Below are 23,768 nucleotides of genomic sequence, written 5' to 3' on the forward strand. Positions count from 1 at the left end.
GCGTCCGGCGGTTTCTATAGCAACAGCAGCTGCGTCTCTGAAAGACGGACGCTAACGCGGAGAAAAAGGACGCAGGAAGTGATCACGTGATTTTACCACAAAAAAAAAACTTTTTACAGCATTTTTAAAGAATTTAGAAGTCACATGGTCCGCCTCCACCTCAGCCCCTGGAGGGCCAATCAGAGCCCTGTGTTTAAGCCCCGCCTCCACCCCGGAGTGAAGGTCGTTCAGCATGACTGACTTTTGTTTATAGAAAATAAATAAAAATTTTATTTTTTAAAAATCAGTGTCTCGTTAACGGCAGCGAGGAGGATTCAGGTTCCTCCCCCCGTCCAGTCCTGCCCTCAGGACACGCCCACAGCCTATGCCCCGCCCCCTGTCCTTTTAAACAGTGAGAGCGGAGGAGGAAGAGGAGGAGGATCATCTTCAGTCGGTCACTATGACGACCACAAAACCTACAAATAAGAAAAACAATGATTCAGATGTTTGGATTTAAAGGGACAGTTCAGGGTTTTTGTGACACAGCTGAAAAATAACTCTAAGTCTGCGTCCTGTGCTGCTCCTCTGCTGCCTCGTGTGGTCACTTTGTTTTACTGAGGTCAATCAAACACTGAAGAGACAAAGTCAGTGATGGACTTTGGTGTGGGAGAGTGAGCGGTTGACAACCGTTCAGTTTCCTGTCGTCAAACACTGATCCAAGTTCCTCTAAAGACCCGAACTGTCCCTTTAACGTCAGGAGTCACATGTTGACACCTGTCAATCACACCTGTCAATCACAAAGAAGCAACAAAGGTTGTGTTTTTAAAAATGATCGACGTCACTTTTTAACTTTTTGTCCTTTTCTAGTTTTGATCAAAGACGTTTACAGAGCACCTGAACGCACCACCGTGTTCCTCCTTTAAGCTCCTCCCCCTTAAAGCTCCTCCCCTTCGTCTTCATATCACTGAGTGATTTTTTTATTGTTTTTAATTTATATCACACGAGCGTTTTATCGTGAGGAGAAAGAAGCTCCGCCCTGTTTTAGTTTGTCGCTGTTTTTCTTTTTTCGTGATGAACTTTAGTTTGAGTTAATTTAACGTTGTTTGTTTTTTTACGTGAACAGTGACGCGATCAATCACAGTTTTTCTTTTGTTCTGTGGAACTAAAACACTTCTGTTTGTGTAAATGCATGATTAATACAATAAAAGTCTTCCAAAAAAGGGTTAAAAAAACAAAGTTCTGATCAGTTTGCGAGTTTTGATGAGTTTTGTAAGTATTTTCTTTTCTTTCTTTATTTTGATTTACAAACGATGAAACGAGAGATTTTAAAGATTGTACCGCATAGAAAAAAAACAGTTGAAATGTATATAAAATGTCTATAATAACTATTAAATGGTGTAACTGTTGACGCTGCTGCTGCTTCACTCATTTACATGGAGTTATTTTAACTATTATTAAAGTCTGATTAATGAACGTATTAATTGTTTAAGGGTTTACGTCAGTTAACACAGTAATAACATTATTTAACTATAATTAAGAATCTATAAACTATTGTTTTATTTCACCTTCGCCGAACTCAGGAGCAGAACTCGTCTTCTTAATGAAGCTCTTTGTTGTGACATTTCTCCCTAATTTAATATGCTAAAACTGCGGTACTTTTATAATTCAGCAGATTAATGAGCACAGTTCCGTTTTGGCTCCACTCGCGGGATCTAAAGGCCGAAGAGCTCCGTAGCACTGAAGCTAACACCAAACCACAATCACTTATGTCCGACATTAACGTAACACTTCATGTTTTCTGTCTAAAACACGCGTACACAAACACACTGAGGGACATTTCCACACCTCGGTGAGATGGTTTTCATTTCGGCAAACACCAAGTCCACAGAAATCGTCTTTCTGTGCTTTTATTTTTATTTAGTTCATTTGACTTTTGTGGGTCTGGACGGTTGTGCGAGGTTGTTGTAGTCAATAAAGTTTTCACACCAAAAAAAGCCCGCTCTTAAGGTCGTATGAAGAGTTGAGATTCTGGAACGTGATTTGATGTCAAAACATAAACGTGTGTGTCACTCACGCTCACGTGAGTTCACGTCACATGATGAGTTTTAAAATGGCGTCACTGTGAGACGTCAGTGGTGAAGGAGACGCGGCGGTTTGATGAATGGACGGATTTAAGGATCCGGTTCCACCTTAAAAAGAATGGTTCCTGCGTGAGCTCCTGAAGACGGAAACACACGAAGACGCACGAAGACAGAAAGAGACACACAGAGACACACGAAGACATACGAAGACACACGGAGATGGACGCGCGTGCGTGTGTGTCTGAGCTGAAGAAGCTCGTGCACAGAGTGTCTCCATCAGAACTTCCTAAACTTCTTCACTGGATCAAACACTCAGGTAAAACACGTGGTCCGGGACTCGACTGTGACGTCAGAGGCATGACGTCACGACCACGCACACACGTTAACGACACTGACGTCATCTCTGTCCGTGTGAAATCATCAGAGTACATTTACTCGCGTTACTGTAACGGAGTAGTTTTTTCTGTGTACTTGTACTTTAACACATTTTAAGTGTGTGTGTGTGTCTGTGTCTCTCTGTGTGTGTGTGGGTGTGTGTGTGTCTCTCTGTGTGTCTGTGTTTGTGTGTGTGTGTGTGGGTGGGTGTGTGTGTGTCTCCCTGTGTGTGTGTCTGTGTCTCTCTGTGTGTGTGTGTGTGTGTGTTTGTGTCTTTGTGTGTGTGTGTGTGTGTGTCTGTCTGTCTGTGTGTCTCCGTGTGTGTGCGTGTGTGTGTGTGTCTCTCTGTGTGTGTGTTGTGGTGTATCTGTGTGTGTGTGTGTGTCTCTGTCGGGGTGTGTGGGGGTGTGTGTGTGTGTGGGTGTGTGTCTCTGTGTGTGTGTGTATCTGTGTGTGTGTCTGTCGGGGTGTGTCTGTCTGTGTGTGTGGGGGGGTGTGTGTGTCTCTGTGTGTGTGTGTGGGTGTGTGTCTGTGTGTGTGTGTCTCCGTCTGTGTGTGTGTGTGTGTGTGTGTGTCTCTGTGTGTGTGTGTGTGTGTGTGTGTGTGTAGGTGAGCTGGACGACCTGTTGACCGACAACAGGAAGTTGATGTTACGAAGTATCGCAGACGACCTCCGACCTCTCCTGCCTCTGGACGCCATGTTACCCGGCGAGGCCGCTGCCCATCACAAGGTACCGCCCCTCCTGCAGACGACCGGTAAGCTCAGGTGTAAGCGTGCGGTCCCTCAGTAACCGTGGCGACGGCGTGTGTTTCAGATGCAGCGGCGTCCGCGGCCCACGCTGCACGTGGACGCGTTCCTGTACGACGACGATCAGGTGGACGCGCTGTGTGAGGGCGGAGCCATGAGCCGCAACTACTGCCTCCACTGTGGCTCTCAGAGGACCGCCCCTTTGGGTGATGTCATCATCATCATCGTGACCATGTTTGGTGATGTTGTGACGCTGTGGGCGTGTCCTCTGACGTGGGCGTGTCCTCCTCTCTCACAGACTTCCTGTCTCACTCCTTCTCAGTGTCCGAGCTTCACTTCCTGTTCCAGAACGTTCTGCCCGACCTGAGCGGGAGAACTGTGGTGGACGTGGGGTCAAGACTGGGAGCTGTGCTCTACGGGGTCAGAGGTCACCACACACACACACACAGAGAGAGAGAGACACACACACACACACAGAGAGACGCACACACACACACAGAGACACCCACACACACTCAAATGTCTGTTCTGAAGTCCTTTTAGACCACTGATCTAAACCTTGTTTGTGTGTGTGTGTGTGTGTCTCTGTGTGTGTGTGTCTCTCTCTGTGTCTCTGTGTGTGTGTGTGTGTGTACGTGTGTGTGTGTGTGTCTCTCTCTCTCTGTGTGTCTGTGTCTCTCTGTGTGTGTGTGTGTGTCTCTGTGTGTGTGTGTGTGTGTGTGTAGGGTTATGTGTACAGTTCAGCCTCTCTGTTGCTCGGTGTTGAGCTCAGTGAAGATTTTGTCAAACTACAAAACAACATGGTGGAAAAATACAGACTGAACGACAGAGTCAAGGTACACACACACACACACACACACACACGTACACACATTTGTATTTTCTTCACTGTCCAACTGGAGTCAAATAGCCCTGTGTGTGTGTGTCTGTATACGTGTGTGTGTGTGTGTGTGTGTGTCCAGGTGGTCCAGGCTGACATCTGTACACAGGACACTCTTCTGCAGAACGCTGACGTCCTGATCATGAACAACGTCTTTGAGTATTTCATGGAGCCCAAAGAGCAAGTCAGGTGACGACACACACACACACACAGAGACACACACACACACACACACACGTGTCTGTGGAAGTAAGAAGTACATAAATCCAAAAGAAAGTCTAAAATCCAAGGTTTTATAAACCACTCACGCTCTGTGTGTGTGTCTCTCTCTCTCTGTGTGTGTGTGTGTGTGTGTGTACAGAGCGTGGAGGTTCATCACACAGAACTTCACAAAGTCGTCCTCTCTCTTGGTGACTGTTCCCAGTCTACAGGAGTCTCTCACTGATCTACAGGTTTGTTTGTCTGTTTGTTTTTATTTATTTCATGCGTGACCTTTGACCTTTGACACTAAACTGCAGTTTGTCCAGCAGGAGACGCTGCCTCCCGGCTGGGTGGAGGAGCTTCCTGTGGACTATGACGTGGATGTGGGCGGAGACTCGGACCCTGACGCGCTCAGACAGATCCACCTGTACAGGGTCATGTGACCTGAGGGCTGACGTCAGAGGGTCAAACTGAAGAGACGGTGACGTCACAGCCGACCAACCGCTGCGGAGACAAGCCCCGCCCACTTACTCAGCCGGTGTGAGGCGTTCAGGGAACTCAGGACATTTTGAAACAGATTACTTTTACATTAACCCTGTGTGTGTGTGTGTGTTCATACACATCAAACCATATAAAATGAGCCAAATTCCTGTCACGTGATCAAATAAAGCTGGTTGAGTTTGAACAGGAGGCTGATGACGTCATCATTTCAGTGTGTTAGAACGTGACTCATTTCCTCGTAAATGCTGAGTCACGGTCAGTGTCACTGCCTTTGATCCGCGCCTGCGGTGTCTTTGATCTTCCGTCTCCTTCCGTTCATTAAACTGGAAAAGTTTTTTCTAAAAGAAAAAAAAGTTTATTCTTTTTGATTTTTGAATTAAAATCAGCTGAAAAACGGATAATTAAATCACAATATAATAATATTAACGGTTAGTTTATTAAATTATTAGGGGTTAGAAAGACTTTATATTATTATTATTATTATTATAATAGTTATTCGTGTTGTTTTGTTTGAATCGCAAAGTCGCTGTTGTTGGTGAAACTCATATTTCCGAGCTTTAAAGTCGGTCCGTGAAGTATCTGAAAACTTGGTCAACAAGCGGCCGGTCCTGAGCTCTGAGCTCCAGCCTCAGAACCGCGTCACTTCTCCGGCTTCTGCTTCACTTTGAACCGGCTTTTACGGCTCCGTGTTCGGCAGCTCGGTGCGGACGGTGTTTCAGGTGCGTAGCGGCGGTGTCGCGGGTTGTGTAGCGGCAGCTGGAGCCTCGCACAGCGGGCGGAGAGTTGTCAGTTTCCGGGCTGAGACTCGGTGAAGAGCACGCTTCCATGTGCGCAGATTAACGGCGCCTCGAACAAAAGATCCCCGCTCTTCGGCTCCGCTCCCCCGGGCTCCTGCTCGGTGTGTGTGGCTCCAGCTCCGCGGTCGTGGTCCCGGGACGAACTCCCGTGTTTCTTGCGGGACTCGAGAGTCTCATTGTCGCTCTTTGTTTGACACTTTCCCTCCTTTTTTTGTGCTCGTGCTCTCAGGAGAAGATGCCGCTGCTCCACAGAAAAGCCTTCGTGAGGCAGAAACCTCCCGCGGATCTGCGTCCGGACGAAGAGGTTTTTCTCTGTAAAATCACCCACGAGATCTTCAGGAGCTACGAGTAAGTAACCCGAGCCGAGCCGGGCTGAGCCGGGCCGGGTCAGGGTCTGAGCGGGCACACACAAGTTTGACTGACAGCCGCGAAAACTTCTAAACAACGTCAACAAAAGTCGGAAAAAGAGAGAAAAAAAGTCCGAGTTCCGAGGGCTCGTGAACGCCTCAACCTCTGACCCCACAGCTGAAAACACCTGCGTGACGTCACAGGTGTTTTTATCTCCACATGTTAGCTCAGACAGTTAGCAGCGGGACGGCTAAAGAGGATTAGCGGCTGTTAGCCGTTAGCTCAGTGACAACAGGCCGCTGTGAGGTCACGTGATCGATCTGTGATCACCTGAGCAGGTGACGATCAGGGATCGATTACTCTGCACTGACACTAACTCATGTCACAGTTATTCTGTGTATAAAGTACATCATCTGTGTACTTAAGCTGTATTTGTACACGCTCAAAAGTTACTGAAAAGTTCAAGTCCTTATTTGTATATAACTTATAATAAAAGATAAAGATAACAGAGTTTATCCTTTTCTCTAAACTTTGTTCAAACTTTATAAAGTTCCAATAATATCATCGTCGTCCTCACAGTAAAATCATGTGATTCTGTCAGATTTCATCTGAAAACATACTTGAATCTGTGAATTTTAATTACGTTCAGTGAAGTTAGCGAAGAAAAGAAGGAAGAAGATACAGGGCGTCTTTAAGGCGTCTTTAGGGCGTCTTTAAGGCATCTTTAAGGCCTCTTTAGGGCGTCTTTAAGGCATCTTTAAGGCGTCTTTAGGGCGTCTTTAAGGCGTCTTTAAGGCGTTTTTAGGGTGTCTTTAAGGCGTTTTTAGGGTGTCTTTAAGGCATCTTTAAGGCGTCTTTAAGGCGTTTTTAGGGTGTCTTTAAGGCGTCTTTAAGGCATCTTTAGTGCGTCTTTAAGGCGTCTTTAGGGCGTCTTTAGGGCGTCTTTAAGGCATCTTTAAGGCGTCCTTAGGGCGTCCTGACTAAAAGTAGGACGTGTTTTTCAGTACAGAGGTCAGGTTAGCTAAAAGTACTAGTTTAACCTGGTTTAACCTAGTTTAACCTGGTTCAGTTGCTCTATAACAGATTTATTTAACTATTTATCACAGCTTTAATTCACAGTGTTTTTAATGTAGTTAAATATGAAGTTTTTAAAGGATTGTAAATTCTCCTCCTCCTCTCCTTCCTCTCCTCCCTCTCCTCCTCCTCCTCCTCTCTCTCCTTCTCCTCTCCTGCTCCTCCTCCTCCTCCTCCTGCTCCTCCTGCTCCTCCTCCTCAGTGACTTCTTTGAGAGGACCATCCTGTGTAACAGTCTGGTGTGGAGCTGTGCTCTGACGGGGCGAGCGGGCCTCACTTACCTGGAGGCGGTGGAGAGCGAGCGTCGGGCCAATCAGAACCTGCAGAACTTCCCTCAGGCTCTGGTGGTTCCTCTGCTCCACCTGGTGGCCGTGAGCGGTCACTGCAGGCTGACGGAGCTGTGCGAGGACGTCTACGCGTTTGTCAAAGACAGGTTTTTCCCTGGAGAGACTGTGGACGTGACCGGACACAGGTACTGATCAATACTCTGATCAATACTCTGATACTGATCAATACTCTGATACTGATCAATACTCTGATCAATACTCTGATACTGATCAATACTCTGATCAATACTCTGATACTGATCAATACTCTGATACTGATCAATACTCTGATACTGATCAATACTCTGATACTGATCAATACTCTGATCAATACTCTGATACTGATCAATACTCTGATATGTATCAGAGTCATTGTAACTTAGTAAAGGAGGCAGCAGTGGATCAACAACTCCTTTGGTGTGTGAGAGTGAGTGACTTTGGTGTTGGAGAGTGAGTGACTTTGGTGTGGGAGAGTGAGTGATTTTGGTGTGGGAGAGTGAGTGACTGGTGTGGGAGAGTGAGTTACTTTGGTGTGAGAGAGTGAGTGACTTTGGTGTGAGAGAGTGAGTGACTTTGGTGTGAGAGAGTGAGTGACTTTGGTGTGTGAGAGTGAGTGACTTTGGTGTGGGAGAGTGAGTGACTTTGGTGTGAGAGAGCGAGTGACTTTGGTGTGGGAGAGTGAGTGACTTTGGTGTGGGAGAGTGAGTGATTTTGGTGTGAGAGAGTGAGTGACTTCGGTGTGGGAGAGTGAGTTACTTTGGTGTGGGAGAGTGAGTGACTGGTGTGGTAGAGTGAGTTACTTTGGTGTGGGAGAGTGAGTGACTTTGGTGTGAGAGAGTGAGTGACTTTGGTGTGAGAGAGTAAGTGACTTTGGTGTGAGAGAGTGAGTGACTTTGGTGTGTGAGAGTGAGTGACTTTGGTGTGAGAGAGTGAGTGACTTTGGTGTGGGAGAGTGAGTGGTTTACAAACTTCAGAAAAACTAGTCTTTGTTTTTGGTAAATGTGTTTGTTACTCTAGTTAAAAGTGTGTGTGTGTGTGTGTTACAGACATGTGTGTGAGATTGTACAGGTTCACTCTCCTCACTCCAGCGCTAACGGTCGTGCTAAGCTATCTGCTGACAGTGACACTATCGTCATCAGTGACAGCGATGAAGACGTCCCTGTCCTCCAGAGTCCAACAGCTAACGGGTCAGTGAGGTCAGAGGTCAGAGGTCACGGTGAAGGAAACCTGCAGCGATAGTGACCTGTGTGTGTGTGTGTGTGTGTGTGTGTGCGTCAGCAGGAAGAAGACAAAGAAGCCTCTGAGTCCGTCTGTCTTTAAATACATCGTGAGGTCGATGGACGAACAGAGCGAGACGTTCACTGTCAGAGCCAATCAGATCAGGTGAGGGGCGTGGCCTCATCCTCTCTGACAGGAGACTTTTATTTTGAAAGGACTTTCACCGTCTAAAGAATGTCTTTCAGCTCGAAGGGGGCGTGTCCAGGTGGGGTCTGGTGGGCGGAGCCTCCATATTTAACCCTTTGTTTGTCTCAGTCGCAGGAAGTCGACTCTGTCCAGAGAGAGACTGAAGCTGCTGCTCAAACAACACTGTGAACCTCACAATGGAACCATCACGCTCAAGGTGACCACCACCCACAATGCACTGCTGCTGACCACGCCCCCTGGCTGTGTCTCACTGTCTCTGTCCCTCACAGGCGTCCTCGGTGGTCAAATACCATCTCTCTGAAAACGTCTTCTCTCAGTTCTTCCCTGACGAGCCCCCCCCCCTCCCCTTCAGCCCCTCCTCTAAAAGTGGGGGGCGTGGCCTGTCTGGTCAGGTGAGGCATCAGTTGATGATGAGTGTGTGTGTGTATTAAAGCAGAGGCTGCTGCTGCTGCTGCTGCCCCCTAGTGTCAGGAGGCTGAATCTTCTGTCACTGTTGTCTCTGAAGGAGAAGATGAAGCTGCTGCAGCAGAGGGAGGAGATGGAGAGAGCGCGCCTGAAGAAGGAGAAGGAGGAGGTGCAGGAGGCCAAGAGGAGGGAGAGGGAGGACAAGGAGAAGATGAAGGAGGAGCAGAGGAGGAGGTTTGAGGAGGAGAAGCAGAAGAGGAGAGAGGAGAAGGATCTGATGAGGCTGGAGAAGGAGAGGGTGAGGAGGAGGAGGATGATGATGATGATGATGATGATGATGGTGATGATGATGATGATGAAGATGATGGTGATGATGAAACTCTTCTGCACAAACTCACAGGAGCGAGAGAAGTTAAAGGAGGAGAAGAAGAAATATGCAGAACGTCTGAAGCTGTGGAACAAACCCAGAGAAGACATGGAGTGTGAAGATCTGAAGGTCAGTGAAGGCATCACACACACACACACACACACACACACACACGGATCTTCTCTGATCTTCTCTGATCTTCCAGGATCTTCCCAGTCCAGTTCCTGTGAGGACTCGTCTTCCAGCAGAAGTGTTTGGTGAAGCTCTGATGGTTCTGGAGTTCCTGAGAGCGTTTGGAGAAGCCTATGATCTGAAGGACGAGTTCCCTGATGGAGTGTCTCTGGGTGAGGATCAGCTCTGCTCCTGGTCCTGGTCCTGGTCCTGGTCCTGGTCTCTGTGAGTTTGTGTGGTTCTGATCCAGACTGTGTTGTGTCCACAGAGGTTCTGGAGGAGGCTCTGGTGGGTTCTGATCCTGAAGGTCCTCTGTGTGAGCTGCTCTTCTTCTTCCTCACCGCCATCTTTCAGGCTCTGGACGAGGAGCAGGAGGAGGTGACCAAGGACCAGGCTGAAGGTCACACACACACACACACACACACACACACACACACACACATACTGAGACACACAGAGACAGAAACACACACAGACAGAAACACACACAAACACACACACACTGAGACAGACACACACTGAGACAATCACACACTGAGACAGACACACACTGAGACACACACACAGAGACAGACACACACTGAGACAGAAACACACACACACAGAGACACACACAGAGAAAGACACACACACAGACAGACACGCACACACACACACACACAGAGACACGCACTCAAACACACACACAGACACACACACACAGAGACACACACAAACAGAGACAGACACACACACACACACACTCTTATCTTTCTGCTCTCATGAATACCCTCTAAGTGTAAACCTGTGTGTGTGTGTGTGTGTGTGTGTGTGTGTGTGTGTGTGTCACAGACCTGACTGAGGCTCTGGAGGACGACTCGGACCCGACTCGCTCGGCGTTGAGCGCGGTGGCGTCGTTGGCGGGGGCGTGGCCTCAGCTGCACCAGGGGCGTGGCCTGAAGGACCTGGGCCTGGACAGCTGCACGCTCTCAGAGATCCTGCGCCTGCACATCCTGGCGTCTGGCGCCGACTGTAACCACGGCAACGCCAAGCTGCGCTACCAGAAGCAGGGCGGGTTCACGCTGATGGACGACCCCTGTGTGGAGCTGCGATTGGCCGAGCCGGCGCTGGTCAAGAGGCTGGCGACCACCGCCGTCTACGACCTGACGCCAGGTCAGAGACGTCACATGATCACTGTCACATGATCACTGTCACATGGTCACTGTGGTCACATGAGTGTAACGTGTGTGTGTGTGTGTGTGTGTGTTCAGGAGACAAAGTGAAGATCCTCCATGCTCTGGTGGGGAAGCTCCTCACTTTGTCCTCCAGCAGAGACGTCATCGAGGACAGTGTGGACGAACAGAAGACAGCAAGACAGGAACTGAGGGAGATCAGGGCGGAGCAACACCGACGAGAGAGGGAGGAGACTGCGCACAGGTGAGAGAGAGGGAGGAGTCTGCACACAGGTGAGAGAGAGGGAGGAGTCTGTACACAGGTGAGGGAGAGAGGGAGGAGTCTGTACACAGGTGAGGGAGAGGGAGGAGTCTGCACACAGGTGAGGGAGAGGGAGGAGTCTGTACACAGGTGAGGGAGAGAGGGAGGAGACTGTACACAGGTGAGGGAGAGGGAGGAGTCTGTACACAGGTGAGGGAGAGAGGGAGGAGTCTGCACACAGGTGAGGGAGAGAGGGAGGAGTCTGTACACAGGTGAGAGAGAGGGAGGAGTCTGCACACAGGTGAGGGAGAGGGAGGAGTCTGCACACAGGTGAGGGAGAGGGAGGAGTCTGTACACAGGTGAGAGAGAGGGAGGAGTCTGTACACAGGTGAGAGAGAGGGAGGAGTCTGTACACAGGTGAGAGAGAGGGAGGAGTCTGTACACAGGTGAGAGAGAGGGAGGAGTCTGCACACAGGTGAGGGAGAGGGAGGAGTCTGCACACAGGTGAGGGAGAGGGAGGAGTCTGTACACAGGTGAGAGAGAGGGAGGAGTCTGTACACAGGTGAGAGAGAGGGAGGAGTCTGTACACAGGTGAGAGAGAGGGAGGAGTCTGTACACAGGTGAGAGAGAGGGAGGAGTCTGTACACAGGTGAGAGAGAGGGAGGAGTCAGAGATCACTCACAGGTAACACACTCTCTGTAACCTTGTGTGTGTGTGTGTGTGTGTGTGTGTGTCAGGGTGCGTCTCCGTAAAGAGGAGCGTCTGAAGGAGCAGGAGCAGAGGATGAAGGAGAAGGAGGAGAAGCTGAAGGTGCAGACACACAGGTGAGTGAGGCTCCGCCTCCTCTTCACTGTCTGTTGTGTTTCAGTCATGTGACCATGACGTTGTTGTTGTTGTCTCCAGTGACTCTGCTGCACAACAACAACACACCGAGGATGACGAGGAACACAACTCTTCATCGTCCAACAACATGATGACGACTAAAGGTAAAAACACACGAGTCATGTTTCCTCTGTGCTTTCACTGCTCTTTCTGCTGAGTCATGCTCTCTCTCTCTGTCCTACAGTCACTCACCCCATGACCTCTGACCTCAGACCTCTGACCTACAGCAGCCTGACAGCTGAGGAGCAGGAGGAGGAGCAGGAGAAGGTCTCACTCACACACACACACACACACACACACTCTCACTCTCCCACACCAAAGTCCATAGAGTAAACCAGTGATTTTAACATCACAGCACACAGGAGTTCACAGGAGTTGTTGATCCACTGCTGCCTCCATCACTAACTTACAATGACTGACACAAAGTGACCACACGAGGCAGCAGAGGACCAGCAGCTCCTGTGTCTCCTCCAGTTAAAATCACTGGTTTTCTCTATGGACTTTGGTGTGGCAGAGTGAGTCTCTGGATGTGGGAGGAGCCACCACAGACGGACAGCTGTGATGATGTAATGATGTTTTTCTGACGTGGGCGGGGCCTGTTCCTCCCGCAGGTTCGAGAGCTGCAGGGGCGGATCCAGAAGGCGGCGGCCTGCACCTGCCTGCAGCCTCTGGGCAGGGACCGCCTCTACCGCCGCTACTGGCTCCTCCCCTCCACGCCTGCTCTGTTTGTGGAGGACGACGCCTTCGGCCTGACGGAGGACATGCTGCAGCCACGCCCACAGCCACGCCCACAGAGCGCCACATCCATGGAGGAGGAGGAGGAGGAGGAGGAGGAGGACATGAAGGAGGAGCCGGCCGAGGGAAGGTGAGGTCACTGTTGTTTTCTGATGAATCATGAGGTCACGCGGCGACATCAATGATGACATCACTGATGACATCACTGATGATGACGTCACTTCCTCTCCTGCACAGCACCGGCTCCAGCCCCGCCCCCCTCTTTACCTGCGGCCCGCCGCTCGATCGTCCAATCAGGTGGTCGTTCTACAGCTCAGTGGACGAGCTGGAGCAGCTGATGGACGCTCTGAACCCTCGAGGTCATAGAGAGAGCGGCCTGAAGGAGGCGCTGCAGCACGAGAGAGACAGACTGATACTACTGCTGAGTCACAGTCACAGAGACAAGTACACACTCACAGGTAATACAAGTACACACTTGCAGGTAATACAAGTACACACAAGTACACACAAGTACACACACAGATACTACTGCTGAGTCACAGTCACAGAGACAAGTACACACTCACAGGTAATACAAGTACACACTCACAGGTAATACAAGTACACACTCACAGGTAATACAAGTACACAGACTGATACTACTGCTGAGTCAGAGTCACAGAGACAAGTACACACTCACAGGTGAGTGTGTGAGTACACACTCACACACTCAGAGGTAATACAAGTACACACTCACAGGTAATACAAGTACACACTCACAGGTAATACAAGTACACACTCGCAGGTAATACAAGTACACACTCACAGGTAACACAAGTACACACTCAGAGGTAATACAAGTACACACTCACGGGTAATACAAGTACACACTCACAGGTAACACAAGTACACACAGGTTACATAATTACACACAGGTAACACAAGTACACACTCACAGGTAATACAAGTACACACACTGATACTACTGCTGAGTCACAGAGACAAGTACACACACACTCACAGGAAATACACACTCACAGGTAACACACTTGGAGAGACACAGACACACACACAGGTAACACACGTGCACGCACACACACACAGGTAACACACACTGACCTCTGACCCCTGTGCTGATGTCTGTCACAGATCACCCAGAGTCATCCAGGTCCGTCCCAGAATGCATTGCAGCAGCAGAGACACAGATGGAGGTCAGACTCAGAGACCTGCTGCTGGACATCGAGGACAGAATCCACCAAGGAACTCTGGGAACTCTGAAGGTATGAGGTCATCACTCTGACCTCACCTGACCTCACCTGACCTCAGGTGACCTCAGGTGACCTCAGCTGACCCGCCCCCTCTCTCTCTCTCTGCAGGTGATGGACCGTCACGTGTGGCGCTCGGCGCTGGAGGCGGGAAACTACGAGCTGGTGTGCTGTGATGTCAGAGAGAGTGACGCCCTGGAGGCGGAGTCAAGTCAGCTGAGAGCCAAAGACAGGTGAGGAACAGGAAGTGAGGTGTATGTGTGAGGCAGCTGTGGGGGCGGAGCTCTAACTCTGTGTGTGTGTGTGTGTGTCAGACTCCAGGAGCTCAGGTCAGACACAGCAGCAGCAGGAAGTGGAACCAGCGGCAGTGGAACTCCTCAGGTGATCAGCAACTCTGTACGAGTCCTGGCTCTGGCTCTGACTCACATCGAGCAAGGCATCGAGAGACGCTTCCTCAAAGCTCCTCTGGGTAAGACACACACACACACACGGGTCTGGACCAGGTCTGGACCAGGTCTGGACCAGGTCTGGACCAGGTCTGGACCAGGTCTGGACCAGGTCTGGACCAGGTCTGGACCAGGTCTGGACCAGGTCTGGACCAGGTCTGGGAGGTTGTGAAGTGGTATTAGTGTTGGGAAATAAAATAGTTACTGCTTTTGCCCTCTAGTGGTCACTGTGAGTCACTGTATCCTGTCAGAGATAACATGATCTCTCTCTCACTCACACACACACACACACACACACACACACAGGTGAAGAAGACTCAAAGAAAGACCAGAAGACGAAGAAGAACAAGAAGAAGGACGATGATGAGGCCAGTGAAGGTCAGACTGATCGTCTTGATCGATCACATCGATCCTCTGTGATCACAGTTATTGATCCTGTTTGTGTGTGTGTGTGTCTCCCTCTCTCTCTCTAAGATGGAAGTGAAAATGGTCGAGTGACAAAGACGGTGTTGGAGCGATGGAGAGAGTCTCTGCAGTCCTGCTCCAGTCTGTCCCAGGTGTGTGTGTGTGTGTGTGTGTGTGTGTGTCCCAGTGGTCCTCATGGAGACCAAAACCTGGTCCTTATGAGGCAGAATCTCATATCTGAAGATCTGTGTGTGTGTCTCTGTGTGTCTCAGGTGTTTGTCCACCTGTCCTCCCTGGAGAGAAGTGTCCTCTGGTCTCGGTCGGTCCTGAACGCTCGCTGTCGTCTCTGCAGACGTAAAGGAGACGCTGACAACATGCTTCTGTGTGACGGCTGTGACCGAGGACACCACACACACTGCCTCAGGCCACGCCTCAAGGTACGTACTCATTTACATACCTGTGATGACCAACAGGGGGCAGCGCTGGTACTGACTCTGTGTGTGTGTGTGTCAGACGGTTCCAGAAGGAGACTGGTTCTGTCCCGACTGTCGACCCAAACAAAGATCCAACAGAATCCCCTCACGACAACGCTCCTCTATCGACGAGGACGAGCTGGAGGAGGAGGAGGAGGAGGAGGAGGAGGAGGAGGAGTCTGAAGAAGAGGAGGAGTCTGAAGAGACTGAGGAGGAGGAGTCAGAAGAGGAGGAGGAGGAGTCAGAGGAAGAGGAGGAGGAAGTGTCAGTGAGGTAAGAGTGAAAACATTCAGCTGAATCAGAAGTGGTGTCCACACTGGACTGTCACTCACTTGTCAACCCCCCCCCCCCCCCCATCAGCACCAAGAAGAACCAGGCTCCGCCCCCTAAAGGCAGAACTCAACAGGCCACGCCCAAAAACAACACTACACCAGTGGGGAAGAGCTCGTCAGCCTCCAGGTGAGAATCTGCTGAGTCACTCCTGATTGACAGCTGAGTCATTGTCATCATTAACCTCATCTGTCCACAGGCCCTCAGCAAAGAAGGCCACGCCCCCTACATCAAAGCCTGTGGCGTCGGCCACCAAAGCTCCGCCCCGCCCTGGGAGTCGGACCAGCGCCCGTCTGAGCCTGGAGCCCCCGCCTCCTTCACCTGGTCAGAAGAGGGCGCTGACAGGTGAACGACCTTTGACCTCTGACCTGAGATCACATGTCACTCACCTGTCAGGATCCTGTTAACCTTTGACCCTCCCACAGAAATGGCTCCTCCCTCGAAATCATCCAAACTGCTCGTCGGCAGCTCCGCCCCCTCCACTTCCTCCAGACGCTCCTCTGGGCGGAGCCAAGGCGTCCACGAGCTGTCGGCCTATGAACAGCTGACGGTGGAGCTGGTGAGACACGAGGACAGCTGGCCCTTTAAGAAGCTGGTGTCCAGGACACAGGTACACACACACAGACACACACAATACAACAAACAACACAACACAAAACAACACAATACAAGCTGGTGAGACATGAGGACAGCTGGCCCTTTAAGAAGCTGGTGTCCAGGACACAGGTACACACACACAGACACACACAATACAACACAACAAACAAAACAACACAATACAACACAACACAAGCTGGTGAGACACGAGGACAGCTGGCCCTTTAAGAAGCTGGTGTCCAAGACATGGGTACACAACACACAGACACACAATACAACAGACACACACTGACACAAAACGGCACAATATAACAACACCCAAAACACACACACAACGCAACACACACACACACAATACCACACAATACAACACACACACACATACAATACAACGCAACACACACATACAATACAACACACACACAATACCACACAACGCAACATACACATACAATACAACACACACACAATACCACACAACGCAACACACACATACAATACAACACACACACAATACCACACAACGCAACACACACACACACATACAATACAACACAAGCTGGTGAGACATGAGGACTGCTGGCCCTTTAAGAAGCTGGTGTCCAGGACACAGGTACACAATATAACAACACACACAAAACACACACAATACAACACACACTAACAATACACACACACAAAACAACACGCACACAATACAATGCAACACACACAATTCAAAAACAAACACAATATGACACACTCTCTCTTTCACAAACACTAAGTTAATGCGTGTGTGTCTATCTTTGTGTGTGTGTGTGTGTGTGTGTGTGTGTGTGTGTGTGTGTAGGTCCCTGACTACTATGACATCATCAAGAAGCCGATGGCTCTGAGTGTGATCAGAGAGAGAGTGAACAACTGTGAATATCAGTCAGCAGGTGAGCAGTGTGTGTGTTTGTGGGCGTGGCTAACGCTTGTTTCCTGTGTGTGGGCGTGGCTAACGTCTGTTTCCTGTGTGTCAGGTGACTTCGTGTCAGACGTGGAGCTCATGTTCTCTAACTGTCTTCAGTATAATCCTCGTCACACTAACGAGGCTAAAGCAGGAAGTCGTCTGCAGCTCTTCTTCTACTCTGAGCTCAGGAGGCTGGGCCTGTCCGACCTTAGCTCCGCCCCCACCGCCAAACGATCCCGACACTGACCACGCCCCCGCGGCCACCTTTGTCCTTTTGTCTGTTTTTGGACCAAACAGGAAGTGATGTCATCACTCTGCTGACATCATCACCTTTGTTATTTCTTGTTGACTGAGCTCATTAAATGTTCATGAATAGAAAGTTGATTATTGATCGTTTTGACCTTTGACCTCTGCATTTCTACTTTTTGTGTTCTAACTTTTGGAGTGTGTGTGTGTGTGTGTGTGTGAGAGGGGGTCAGGCTGTCTAAACTACACTGGAGCCACTGCAGCAGCGCCCCCTGCCTGTATTTATTTAGTTGCAGTTTGTCTTTATTTATGACTGATAGACTCTGATGACGTCACCTGTTGTTTATTCATGATGTAAAAATAAAAGAGGTTTTATAAAAACACCTGCTGTTTGTCTGTTCACACACACACACACGGTCATGTGACTGCCTGTAAAAGGAGGGGGAGGAGCCAAACCAAAGGTGTGTCATCAGTGAGTTCAAAGGTCATTTTACCTGTAAAACCTCAAGCAGGGGAGTGTTGATTCAGTCATGTTTAAATGTGTTTTTAAAACACAATGAAATCTATTTTAAATGTGTTAATATTGTGTGTATACATAAGTGTATATATGTGTGTGTGTATATACACATAAGTGTATGTGTGTGTGTGTGTATATATACATATGTGTGTGTGTATATATGTATATATACACATATATATGTATATGTGTATATATACACATATACATATATAGCCCCTAGCCCATATACACACGTATGTATGTATATATGTATATATTACCTATAACCTATTATATAGGTTAAATATCATCAAAGATCATTCATGTATTAGAGAGATTTTATTATTTTATTTCAAACAAGGAAACATGTGACACTGGCTTTTCAAAATAAAGTGAAATAAATCCGTATTTTCCCTGAGGTTTAATGTGACATTAATGTTTGTTACATAAACAGAAGACTATTATATACTGTTATTTTATTAATGTAACCAGATAAAAGGGTGATCTGAACACGAAAGGCAGCAGCACACGTCATATATATGTGTTTATATATAAAGGGTTATTGACAATATACAATGAATGAATGAATAAATAAATAAATAAAGCCTTAAGGATTAAAACAGGGATTAAAATAAATATAATTCCGATTTTCTTAAAATAAAAGTAGAATAAACGTCTCGGTGAAAACGATCCTCTGATATAAATCTAATAAATCGTCAATAATCCTAAAAAACTCCTTTTACAGTCCGTTCCGCTCGGTCAGTGACGTCACCGTGGTGCCGGTGAGGCCCCGCCCTCTTCCTCCCCCTCTCTATCGCTACCTTTCACCTCAGTCAAACCCTGATCTGACGGCGTCGCAGCGCGGACAAACCCCGGGAAATCATGGTAAGAACCGAGCCCGGTCCGGCTCCGGGGGCTCCGGGCTCCTGGGCTCCGTGTTGCGGGCCCTGCGGGGCCCCGGCAGCGGCAGATAGAGGCCGGCAGAGGGGCGCTGCGGCTCCTCAGGACCGTTATGTTTCTCCGCGGCGGCGGCAGCAGCATGGCCGCCGCTCTCCGGCCTCCGCACAGACACCGTTACTCGGTGTTCCCGCCTCGTTGTCGCCGCTTTCACCGGCGCGAACGACTCTCCGGTCGTCGCCGGAGGTTTTTTCTCCGCACGTTCGTTCCGTTATTCGCCGGTGAAACGGTCGGGTGTGAGAGCCGGGCCAGGCCGGGCCGGGCCGGGCCTGCCCGCAGGCCGTGTGGCTCAGGGCGGCCATCTTATTCCGGCTGCCGGACTGAGCCGCTGCACCCGGTCCGGTCTGAACCCGGTGTTAGGACCCGTTCTCAGGACCCGGACTGACCGAGACCCGCAAGTGTGAACGTGAGCCGGTTCTGCTGAGACCGGAGCGGCTTGTGTTGGTTAAACCGAGTCAGACTGCAGAGTCACGGCTATGGAGGCCTGAGAGGGACAAATACAGCCGGTCCTGCACCAGGACCAGGACTAAGACCAGGACCAGGACCACACACTCAGCCATAAAATTATTGATCAGTGATTAATTTGATTAATTTCTGTTTAAGACGATTGTTAAAACATGTTTTTAATCAACAGTCCTAGTGAATTATCTGAGACTACCACAGGGGGGCGCTGCAGCGTGTGTTTAATGTGCTTCATCATCATCATCATCAGATCTGTGACTGGATTATTGATTATTAGTAAGATTTGAGACTTTAATTCATTTACGCTGAGATAAAACACATCGTCTCGTAGACGACAGGAGGCTCCGCCCACAGATGATCAGAGTTATCAGTGATCAATAATCACATGACGGATACTCAGACTCAAGAATATCAATAAAAGCACGATGAAGTCAGATTACTGAGTCCACTGAAGAACAATGTCATCAGATCAGTAGATTGTTGGCCCCGCCCTCTTCTGCCTCTGTTTATATGTAGTCGTCTTTAACTTTGAACTCTTTGAGTCAAAGTCTGTATCTGATTATCTGAGTCGGACTTTGATCAGGTTTCACTTCTCTACGTCACATGATCACGTCTTTATCTCAGTGTTAAACTGAAGTCTGTAAAACACTCACTCTCCCACACCAAAGTCCATAGAGAAAACCAGTGATTTTAGCTCACAGGGACACAGGAGCTGCTGGTCCTCTGCTGCCTCGTGTGGTCACTTTGTGTCACTGAGTTAAGTCTAAATTAAATATTTTAAAAGCCAAATTCATTAAAATCAGTCATTGTAAGTTAGTGATGGAGGCAGCAGTGGATCAACAACTCCTGTGAACTCCTGCGTGCTGTGATGTTAAAATCACTGGTTTACTCTATGGACTTTGGTGTGGGAGAGTGAGTGACTTTGGTGTGGGAGAGTGAGTGACTTTGGTGTGGGAGAGTGAGTGACTTTGGTGTGAGAGCGTGAGTGACTTTGGTGTGAGAGAGTGAGTGACTTTAGTGTGGGAGAGTGAATGACTTTGGTGTGAGAGAGTGAGTGACTTTGGTGTGGCAGAGTGAGTGACTTTGGTGTGAGAGAGCGAGTGACTTTGGTGTGGGAGAGTGAGTGACTTTGGTGTGGGAGAGTGAGTGACTTTGGTGTGGGGGAGTGAGTGACTTTGGTGTGGGAGAGTGAGTGACTTTGGTGTGTGAGAGTGAGTGACTTTGGTGTGTGAGAGTGAGTGAGTGACTTTGGTGTGGGAGAGTGAGTGACTTTCGTGTGAGGAGAGTGAGTAACTGGTGTGGGAGAGTGAATGACTTTGGTGTGGGAGAGTGAGTGACTTTGGTGTGGGAGAGCGAGTGACTTTGGTGAGAGAGTGAGTGACTTTGGTGTGAGAGAGTGAGTGACTTTGGTGTGGGAGAGTGAGTGACTTTGGTGTGGGAGAGCGAGTGACTTTGGTGAGAGAGAGTGAGTGACTTTGGTGTGGGAGAGCGAGTGACTTTGGTGAGAGAGAGTGAGTGACTTTGGTGTGAGAGAGTGAGTGACTTTGGTGTGGGAGAGTGAGTGACTTTGGTGTGGGAGAGCGAGTGACTTTGGTGAGAGAGAGTGAGTGACTTTGGTGTGAGAGAGTGAGTGACTTTGGTGTGGGAGAGTGAGTGACTTTGGTGTGAGAGAGTGAGTGACTTTGGTGTGAGAGAGTGAGTGACTTTGGTGTGAGAGAGTGAGTGACTTTGGTGTGAGTGGTTTACATGTTGTTATAGATGATCATGTGATGTTTGTACTTCAGTTGTGTGGTGGTAACCTGTGTGTGCGTGTGTGTGCGTGTGCGTGTGCAGGCATCAGGTGTGACAGTAAACGATGAGGTCATCAGAGTCTTCAACGACATGAAGGTGAGGAAGTCGTCCACTCAGGACGAGGTGAAGAAGAGGAAGAAGGCCATCCTGTTCTGCCTCAGCGACGATAAGAAGAAGATCATCGTGGAGGAGGGGAAGGAGATCCTGGTGGGCGACGTGGGCGAGACCGTGGACGACCCCTACCTGTCCTTCGTTAAGCTCCTCCCCCCCAACGACTGCAGATACGGCCTGTACGACGCCACCTACGAGACCAAGGAGTCGAAGAAGGAGGACCTGGTCTTCATCTTCTGGTATGTTAGTGAGCAGGGTCAGGGGTCAAGGGTCAGGGGTCAGGGGTCACCATCAGATCAGTCTGATGTTGTTGAAGATCGGCCCCATATTTGTCTGTTTATGTTTTATCGGTTTGGGAGTTAATGGTTTATTTACAGATTTATTTACAGGGTTATACTAGATACAGATCTATAAAAGGCTTTTATAAATCTGTATAATCACAATATATTTTACAGCGTCATTTACAGTGTATTTAACAGCTTATTTACATCTTATTTTACAGTGTATTTATATTGTATTTACAGCTTAATTACAGTGTATTTTAAAGCTTATTTTACAGCTTATTTACAGTGTTTTACAGCATATTTACATCTTATTTTACAGTGTATTTATATTTTATTTGCAGTGTATTTAACAGCGTATTTACAATGTATTTTACAGCTTATTTACAGTGTATTTTACAGCATATTTACAGTTTATTTTACAGTGTATTTAGTGTATTTTACAGCATATTTACAGTGTATTTTCGCTATTGTATTTTCTAACATATGTTTCACATGTAAAATGTGTAACATTGAACATATAAACCGTGTTTCTCACACACAATGTTTGTATTTTACAGCTTATATTTAAGCTAATGTCTTTTCTATAATACGTTACACGTGTAAATGTGTAACATATTGAACATATAAACCGTGTTTATTTTCACCCACAGTGTTTGTTCACCTCTGAACCCTGATGACTGCTGTAAAGACAGATGAGTTAATTTCCTCCTGAACGTTCAGTCAGCTCTGCTGGTTCTGATTCTGGTTCTGCCTGTGGTTCTGGTTCTGCCTGTGGTTCTGCCTGTGGTTCTGGTTGTGGTTCAGTTTATTTGGAGCTCTCAGGAGCAGAGGCCGGTGTCTTTCGTGCTTTAGTTTGAATCTGAATGACTTCTTTGTCATGATGATGTCATGACTGTGACCTGGGGTTCAGACTGGTTCTGGTCGTGGTTCTGGTTCTGGTCGTGGTTGTGGTTCTGGTCCTGGTTGTGGTCCTAACAGCCTGTGTTCCTCCTCAGGGCTCCAGACGGCGCGCCCATGAAGAGTAAGATGATCTACGCCAGCTCCAAAGACGCCATCAAAAAGAAGTTTACAGGTGAGTGTTTCGGCTGCTGAGGTCAGAGGTCACGCCTCTGTGATGAGTGACGTCTGACCTTTGACCTTTGACCCCTGCAGGCATCAAACACGAGTGGCAGGTGAACGGTCTGGAGGACATCCAGGACCGCAGCACGCTGGCCGAGAAACTGGGTGGGAACGTGGTCATTTCTCTGGAGGGCAAACCGCTGTGATGTCATCCGGACCCGAGCACCTGACCCCGCCCCCTCACTCACTCACTCACTCACCCCCCCCCGCTCACCGCTTGCTCTACCTGTCCATGTTCTGAACCAGTTCTAGTGTCTTTAGGCCACTTTGTTTCCTGTTTTTGTTGTTTTCACTTTGTTCCAACATGAAGGAGATCTCATTTACATAATGATATGCAAACCCCTCCCACTTTTGTTGCCACATGACTTGTGTTTTAAAGTTCATCCCGGGAAGGTTGTCTCTCTCTCTCTCTCTCTCTCGCTCTCTCTGTCGGAGTTTTGCCAAAAAAAAAAGTCCATGTGAAAGAATCGGCCACGTGTCGGCGGCGAGCACAAGCTCCGCCTCCTGCAGCACACGTTTTTTTACATATGACTTTTATTTATTACTGTAACGTGTTGTTTCTTCTCCACTCTGCTCACACACACACACAGACGAGGACTCAACACTAAATTCTCACCTTCGTTTTCCTCCGTCTTTGTTCGTTCACGCCAGCGTTATTGAGCTTTTATTTTGTAAAGAAACACTACAGGAAGCAGATTTGACCCCAGCAGTGAGAGACAACAACATGATGACATCATCACCACCATCATCACCGTCATCTTCATCGTCCGGAGCCTTAAAGTGGAACGTTGTTTGTGAGATCATCACAGGAAGCCACGCTGCAATAAAAGCCTGTGGCAGATCTGACTCTGAGTCTCCGCCTCCTTTTCTGCCTCCACCAATCACAGAGCACACACACACACACACACACTCACTGTTGACCCAATGACAGTTCACATCAGTGTCATCTCAAGAAGGATCCACATAAGCAGAACCTTTAGAACTCCTGTAAAATAACCTCACTAGAACCTGCAGCAGAGAACCAGAGTCACGTGTAGAACCCAGTCCCAACATGTTAGCAGAACCATTACAAACTGATACCAGTACAGACCAGAACCATGCTGGAAACAGAACCTCTGTTGGTTTGGCCCAGTCCACTCCATCTGATCACAGGAAGTGTTGAGGG

The 23,768-nt window shown here is 48.6% G+C and overlaps 4 protein-coding genes across 6 annotated transcripts in view; all 4 read left to right on the top strand.

The window, feature by feature from the left end:
* The window catches only part of strn3 (striatin, calmodulin binding protein 3), an 11,184-nt gene extending 9,809 nt beyond the window's left edge, over nt 1–1,375 (top strand). Inside the window, exon 16 of the mRNA XM_083910898.1 lies at nt 1–1,375. This exon is cut by the window's left edge and continues 288 nt beyond it. The gene's annotated coding sequence lies outside the window, so the exon portion shown is untranslated.
* An 835-nt stretch (nt 1,376–2,210) lies between these two features.
* LOC310930169 (uncharacterized protein) lies at nt 2,211–4,917 on the top strand. 2 transcript variants are annotated; one of them, XM_083910888.1, is made up of 8 exons: nt 2,211–2,376; nt 3,045–3,166; nt 3,251–3,389; nt 3,482–3,603; nt 3,909–4,019; nt 4,146–4,252; nt 4,425–4,515; nt 4,582–4,917. In XM_083910888.1, exons 1-8 carry the CDS (start codon nt 2,280–2,282, stop codon nt 4,705–4,707), a joined length of 915 nt encoding a protein of 304 aa, XP_083767014.1. In that variant the 5' UTR covers nt 2,211–2,279; the 3' UTR covers nt 4,708–4,917. The 2 variants fall into 2 exon arrangements, with proteins under 2 accessions (XP_083767014.1, XP_083767015.1); XM_083910889.1 differs by having other exon boundaries at nt 2,212–2,376; nt 4,594–4,917.
* Nucleotides 4,918–5,366: 449 nt separating this feature from the next.
* baz1a (bromodomain adjacent to zinc finger domain, 1A) lies at nt 5,367–17,621 on the top strand. Of its 2 annotated transcripts, none has more exons than XM_083910901.1 (30): nt 5,367–5,484; nt 5,792–5,910; nt 7,187–7,456; nt 8,357–8,497; nt 8,589–8,693; nt 8,844–8,931; nt 9,005–9,127; nt 9,241–9,438; nt 9,541–9,636; nt 9,713–9,851; nt 9,947–10,078; nt 10,510–10,830; nt 10,929–11,094; nt 11,829–11,915; nt 11,995–12,077; nt 12,158–12,240; nt 12,585–12,838; nt 12,946–13,166; nt 13,837–13,967; nt 14,064–14,185; nt 14,267–14,421; nt 14,705–14,776; nt 14,873–14,955; nt 15,076–15,240; nt 15,317–15,549; nt 15,637–15,735; nt 15,806–15,951; nt 16,032–16,216; nt 17,033–17,120; nt 17,205–17,621. In XM_083910901.1, exons 2-30 carry the CDS (start codon nt 5,798–5,800, stop codon nt 17,378–17,380), a joined length of 4,275 nt encoding a protein of 1,424 aa, XP_083767027.1. In that variant the 5' UTR covers nt 5,367–5,484; nt 5,792–5,797; the 3' UTR covers nt 17,381–17,621. The 2 variants fall into 2 exon arrangements, with proteins under 2 accessions (XP_083767027.1, XP_083767028.1); XM_083910902.1 differs by having other exon boundaries at nt 8,592–8,693.
* A 1,040-nt stretch (nt 17,622–18,661) lies between these two features.
* Nucleotides 18,662–23,449, top strand: cfl2 (cofilin 2 (muscle)). The gene is made up of 4 exons (XM_083910890.1): nt 18,662–18,764; nt 21,132–21,439; nt 22,480–22,556; nt 22,637–23,449. Exons 1-4 carry the CDS (start codon nt 18,762–18,764, stop codon nt 22,747–22,749), a joined length of 501 nt encoding a protein of 166 aa, XP_083767016.1. The 5' UTR covers nt 18,662–18,761; the 3' UTR covers nt 22,750–23,449.
* The last annotated feature ends 319 nt before the right edge of the window (nt 23,450–23,768 follow it).

This window comes from Microchirus variegatus, assembly GCF_963457635.1.
Source record: "Microchirus variegatus genome assembly, contig: SUPER_7_unloc_1, whole genome shotgun sequence".
In the NCBI taxonomy this organism is placed as follows: Eukaryota; Metazoa; Chordata; class Actinopteri; order Pleuronectiformes; family Soleidae; genus Microchirus; species Microchirus variegatus.

Excerpts from the sequence above, each read along its gene's own strand:
- LOC310930169 (XM_083910888.1), top strand. The coding sequence starts at position 2,280 with ATGGACGCGCGTGCGTGTGTGTCTGAGCTGAAGAAGCTCGTGCACAGA. Across the intron at positions 3,604-3,908 it reads TGGGAGCTGTGCTCTACGGG|GGTTATGTGTACAGTTCAGC; the intron begins GTCAGAGGTCAC and ends GTGTGTGTGTAG. Across the intron at positions 4,253-4,424 it reads GAGCCCAAAGAGCAAGTCAG|AGCGTGGAGGTTCATCACAC; the intron begins GTGACGACACAC and ends GTGTGTGTACAG.
- baz1a (XM_083910901.1), top strand. The coding sequence starts at position 5,798 with ATGCCGCTGCTCCACAGAAAAGCCTTCGTGAGGCAGAAACCTCCCGCG. Across the intron at positions 8,932-9,004 it reads ATGGAACCATCACGCTCAAG|GCGTCCTCGGTGGTCAAATA; the intron begins GTGACCACCACC and ends TGTCCCTCACAG. Across the intron at positions 15,952-16,031 it reads TCAGAAGAGGGCGCTGACAG|AAATGGCTCCTCCCTCGAAA; the intron begins GTGAACGACCTT and ends ACCCTCCCACAG.
- cfl2 (XM_083910890.1), top strand. Across the intron at positions 21,440-22,479 it reads GACCTGGTCTTCATCTTCTG|GGCTCCAGACGGCGCGCCCA; the intron begins GTATGTTAGTGA and ends GTTCCTCCTCAG. Across the intron at positions 22,557-22,636 it reads CATCAAAAAGAAGTTTACAG|GCATCAAACACGAGTGGCAG; the intron begins GTGAGTGTTTCG and ends TGACCCCTGCAG.